The sequence below is a fragment of the Peromyscus maniculatus genome, chromosome 1 (assembly GCF_049852395.1).
Source record: "Peromyscus maniculatus bairdii isolate BWxNUB_F1_BW_parent chromosome 1, HU_Pman_BW_mat_3.1, whole genome shotgun sequence".
Taxonomy (NCBI): Eukaryota; Metazoa; Chordata; class Mammalia; order Rodentia; family Cricetidae; genus Peromyscus; species Peromyscus maniculatus.
The window spans coordinates 19,540,301-19,546,300 of record NC_134852.1 but is presented as its reverse complement, the minus strand read 5'-3'; the positions used below and the strand labels follow the sequence as shown (position 1 = coordinate 19,546,300).

At 41.3% G+C, this 6,000-nt stretch overlaps 1 protein-coding gene across 1 annotated transcript in view; it reads left to right on the top strand.

The window, feature by feature from the left end:
- The first annotated feature begins 531 nt into the window (after positions 1-531).
- The window catches only part of LOC102923176 (vomeronasal type-2 receptor 26-like), a 35,213-nt gene continuing 29,744 nt past the window's right edge, over positions 532-6,000 (top strand). The window contains exons 1-2 of the mRNA XM_042272692.2: positions 532-740; positions 4,593-4,884. Coding sequence (XP_042128626.1) covers positions 532-740; positions 4,593-4,884 — 501 coding nt within the window. The remainder of the gene's footprint in view (positions 741-4,592; positions 4,885-6,000) is intronic.

Genomic DNA, 6,000 nt, shown 5'->3' with positions numbered 1-6,000 from the left:
ATGTTCAAATTATCCATGATAAACTTCTCTGAAAATTCCTTACAGAAGAGTAAAGCTCGTATAGAACATGGATTACTGGATCAACATAGTACAGAACCATGGAGGGTTGACACAGAGGCTATAGAGTATGAAAGATGTATTAAAATATTTAATTACAGTTACTGGAATATTTTTTTCTTGTACCTACCTGAGTCTCTCCACAAAACAGTGCCCTGAGCACAGCTGGTCCTGCACTTGCAAGTCCCCCAGGAGAGAGTCAGACCTGTTGTCGCCCTTCCTGTAGTCTGCAGATGATGCCCAGAGCTGTGACCTTGGATGCAGAGAGGCCACGAAGCCTCAGGAGAAGGGGATAAAACTTTTAATGGCTCTGGGATTTAGAGGCCACCCACCTCCACCACCTCCCAATCAATATTCTCCCCACAGCCTGCAAGCCTTGATCAAGGGCAATCTCCCAGATAAAAGCCCCCTTCACTGCTAGCCACTGCCCCATGTGGGGCTGTCCTGTCACTGGCTGTCTGGCCCCCAGCAGGCATGTGGCTGTGTACTCTCCTTCCTGTTCTCTTTGGCTGTCTCTCTGGGTTTGTCTTTTCTGCACCAAGATCCTGGCAGTTGCCAACTCAAAGACCACGCTTTGATCGTCCTGGAGATGTAATAGTGGGGGGCAGCTTCTCCATCTTTCACTTTTCTAGTGGTACCTTGTCTGACTTCACTGCCCAACCATCTGGACTACTGGCTTCAGGGTAAGTTTTGGATGTGGAATAGAAGTCTCTGAAATCCAGAAGCAGCTTTACAAGCTTGTATAAAGCCTTGGATAAGGATCGATTCTCATAATCTCAAATAGATGGCCACCACTTTTCTCTGTGTATACATGCAGTAGCTTTGTTTTTTTCCTTTTCCATTACCTCTGTCTGTCTTTCTTGTTTGTACCAGACTGAAATGTAGGCTGCTCCTGTACTGTCTTTAATGTGTGTGCCAGGGGGTGATTCTTGATTCTTTTTTTATATCCTTGGTTCCTAAAGTGGTGTCTAGATAGGTGTGTTTGTTGAATGAATTCATGTGTAAATAATAGATTTCTTATCATTTAACAGCCTTAATCATTCATCTATACTGTATTCCACTTGATTGTTATTTTTACTAAGGGACATGTAGTCTCCAATTCAGTAGGTAGTCAACAATGACCTTAAATTTCTGTTTCTTTTGCTGCTACCTCCTGGTTGCTACCTGCCTGGTGATTATGGGAGTGTATAACCACACTGACTTTATGAGGTGTTGCAGATCAAACTCTATGAAAAGATCAAACTCTATGAAAAATCCCCCTTTTGGGGCCGGGCGGTGGTGGCGCACGCCTTTAATCCCAGCACTCGGGAGGCAGAGCCAGGCGGATCTCTGTGAGTTCGAGGCCAGCCTGGGCTACCAAGTGAGTCCCAGGAAAGGCGCAAAGCTACACAGAGAAACCCTGTCTTGAAAAACCAAAAAAAAAAAAAAAAAAAAAAAAAAATCCCCCTTTTGGATTTTTTGTCCCAGCTTTCCAGCATACTATTACACACAGTGGTTTTCAACACAAGCTTTTTTGTTACTGTTATTTCATAAGTGGCTATTTTTAGCTTTATTTTTGTATTTGCATTAATGGTGGAGTATAGAGTATATGGTTTTACTCATAGCACTCAGGAAACTGATGAAGGAGAATTGTTAGTTTCAGGCAATTTTGGATTACATAATTAGATCGGAGTCAAAAAGGGTTGTTAGAGTATTTTCTAAAGAAACTAGTATCACTTTGAATTCAGCCTGAAAATTAAGAGTTTCAAACTACTGCGTTTTCATATTTAACTTCAGTTTAAATGACTTTTAAACATTTTTGATACAGTATACTATTTTGTGCTCAGACTTGCTTGTAACACTTTGTGTGGTTCAGGCTAGCCCTTAACACATGATTACAAGCATGAGCCACCACATAGGACACATTGGTTATCCTGTTTTTTTAAGACATGGTCTAACTGTGTAGATGAGCCTAGCCTAGAATTCAGTATTCCTGCCTCCTCATCTTCAGTGCTGGTATCACAAGTGTTTCCCATCATACCTGGATCCCATGCTGTTTTTAAAGACAATGAGTGATAATTGTATGCATGTATTAGGTATGATGCAATATTTTAATAAATGTATACATTATAGAGTGATTAATCAAGCTCACCCCATTCATAGACCCATCACTTTACATTCTTATTTTTTGGTGATGTTACCGTTTAAAATCTAATGTGGGAATGGGAGAGAGGAGAAGCTCAAAGTGAAGGTCTTAGGGTCTGGGAAAATGCCTGAGTTGGTGACATGTCTACTATGCAAGTGTGAAGAACTGAGCTTGATTCCTTCAACCCAGGTGAACATCTAGCATGCTGAGCATCTGTAATCCTGGCTAGGGACAGTGAGTTAAGCAGATTCCAAAGGTTGCTGTCCAGCCAGCCTATCTGAATAGATGAGATCCAGGTTCAGTGGGATAACCTATCTGAAAAATAAGGTGAAGAAGGACCATTGAGATGCCTTATAGGGTAAAGTGCTTGGCATGCAAACCTTATGGATGACCTGAGCCCTCTCTGAAACCCACATAAAGGTGGAAGGAGAGTATTGATTCACAAAGTTGTTTTCTGACCTCCATGTGTTGTATTATGCTTTGGGCTACAGACACATCATATACACACATGCACATAGAATAATTAAAAGGTGGAGAAGCAATTGAATAAAATGTTCTGAAATCTCATCAGTCTTTGCCCTCCATGGGGAAACACCCATTATACATGTACCAACACACACACACACACACACACACACACACACACACACACACACACGTTGAGCATGGTTGAAATAGATACTAGAAGTCAACATTGGGCCAAAACGTGTGCATACACATACACAAGTAAAAGGATTTCAATATCATTCTTGGGTATATAGTAACTGTGAGGTTAGACTGGGTGATATGGAGACTCTGCCTCAAAATGAAGACAAATCTACTCCCAACATGAACATTTAAAGTTAATTGAAATTTAGCAACATCAGTTCTGTGTGGTGGCACTTGCTTTTTTTTGGGGGGGGGGCCTTTGCTTTTAATCTCAGCACTCAAGAGGCAGAGGCAGGTGTATCTCTTTGAATCCAGGGCAGACATGACTTCACAGAGAGACCCTCTCTCAACAGTCCCTCCACCTATTTATATCTATTCCCTTCACACCCCTCATATACCTCCCTTCAAATTTATGGCCTTTTATTCTTTAATTGTTATTGTTCTATAAACATGTGAACTAATCCACAATTATATAAATGTGACCTGTTGAATCCATTATTGTTGCTTTTGTAAATGTTTTGAAATTTTATTACATTTGTTTTTTTGAAGTTATCATATGTGTCTAAATACATTTTGTTTATTCTCAATTTCCCAGACTCTTTTCCTTCTACACTTGAAATTCCCTCCTGTTTATTAGAGGTCCTTTTCCCACATTCATGCCTTTTTATTTGTGACCCACTGATTTTAATCATGGCCGTTTGTGTGGCTGTAGCTTTGGAACTGTCTCGTGGAGCTTGGTGGGTTCACCTGTTGGGTACATGACTGAAGACAATGTGTGTCTTTTCCCCAAAATATGTTCATTGCCAATAGTTCAGCAGGGAAGAATAGGCCCACACAATGAATTTTCCATTGCATGATTGGCTATTGACCAGCTCACATGTCTGCAACATCTGAGTCATATCCTAAAGACTGCATTTCACATCTCTTCTCCCTGCCTTCTGGTTCTTAGGATCAATACTTCTGAAATAGATGCTAGTTTCTATTGATTGTAACCAACCGTAATATGTGTTTTCTGGGGTTTCTATTGCTGTGAAGTGACATCATGACCATGTCAACTATTATAAAGGAAAACATTTAACAGAAGTGGTGGCTTACAGTTCCAGAATTTCAGTCCATTACCATCATTACAGGCAGCATGGTGGTGTGCGGTGGACAAGGTGCTGGCTATATATTTATCAGAAGGCCAACAAGAAGTTTTCTGTGACACTGAGCAAAGCTTAAGCAAAAGGAGACCTCAAAGCCCATTTCCATAATGACGCAGTTTCTGCAACAAGGTCATGTGTATTGCAACAAAGTCATACCTCTTAATAGTGCCACTCCCTATGAGCTTATGGGGGCCTATTATATTCAAACTGCCACATTAAACATTAGATTGTTTTTTCTTCATTTCCTGGAGAAAGAGTTTCTTTATATACCTCTGGCTTCCTGAGTTTAGCAATGTAATCCATTGTGGACTCCAACTTACAAAGATCCAACTACCTCTGCCTCCTGAGTGCTTGCATTAAATGAGTATGCCACCACATCCAGATTATCTAATACATCTTCAATTATCCCTCCAGTCTTCTGAAACTGTCCCCTCTTATAACTGTATCCATATTTGCTCTGGCTCCCCTTTATGTATTCTGAACTGTGCTCCTCTGCACATCTGTGTACAGTATTTGTAGAGATGGAAGGTTTTACATGTATCCCTTGAGTCACTGTGTTTATTCTTGTTCCATTTACCCCATCATGAATGATGACTGTGGCCTTCTCTTTCCCTCAGCGTTTCCAACTGGGGCTACCGGGTGGCCCAGAGTTTCGTCTTTGCCATTGAGGAGATTAATAGGAGTGCACACTTGTTGCCCAATGTGACCCTGGGCTTCTCTATTCGAAACTCTGGGGACTCAGTGCATGGAGCCCTCCATGAGACAATGAGCTTTCTCACGGGGCAGGAGGAGCCCATCCCCAACTACACATGCCAGCATGGCTCTCCTCAGGCTGCCTTGGTTGGGGACACGAGGTCATCCCTGTCTGTCTCCATGGCCAGACTTCTGGGACTGTACAAGTTTCCCCAGGTGAGTTTCTCAAGCCTTCTTCCTTCATGAATGTTGTGCAGTCCCTTAATGATGATAGTGAAAGTGATAGTGATAGTTACCGTAGTGGGCAGCTCTATTGTGGATCCAGGTTTCCTGCAAATATTCTCCATGCCCAATATGTTTCTTCTCCATGTATCGATACATTGGAGAGAACTATTGTCTCTCTCATTGATAAGGTAACTGTGAAAATATTTTTATTAAAAGTATTTTTTAAAGATTTACTTATTTCTTCGATGAGTATGAGTATTTTGTGTAGATGAATTTCTAAACAGTCTTATTAAATAAGAAACTCAGAACCAAATACAGGAGTGAAAGCTGTAGAGATCAGAGAAATAGTGAGAGCCACCAGCTAACCTTAGCTCACCATGCTGCCATAGCTTCCCAATTGAGAGCTTCTTCCTGTCTAACCTGTGCCTTTATTGCCTTGCTGTTCTGCCTTCTCATTGACTCTTAGCCCAGGCACCTCACTTCCTCATCACTGCCTGTCTGTACAGACCTCCAGGTCTCTGTGGTTGTTACTGGAATTGAAGGTGTGTGCTACCATGCTTAGTTATATCCTTGAACACACAGAGACTTTGCTTGCCATGTGATCGGATGAAGGGCATGTGCTACCACTGCCTGACTTTTGTTTATGGCTGGCTATGTCCTCTGATCTCCAGACAATCTTTATTTATTAACATACAAGTAAAATATCACCACATTTCAACACAAATAAAATATCACCCCAATTTTGCCTTCATATATATATACCATATATGTACCTGGTGCCCATGGAAGTCATAAAAGGTCACTGAATTCCCTAGAACTAGACTTATAAATGTCTTTTAGCAGATACGACGGTGCTGGAATTGAGCCCAGGTCATCTGAAAGAATAGTAATACTGTTACACACTGTACCATTTCTCCAGCCCCTTATCTATTATTATTATTATTATTTGTGTAAGTGTGTGTGTGTGTGTGTGTGTGTGTGTGTGTGTGTGTGTGTGTGTGTGTGTGTGTACTCAACATTGGAGCCATGGTGCCCAAGTGGAGGTCAGAAACAACTTTTGAGACTCAGTTTCTTTCTTATACCATGCAGGTACTGCAAGACAATATC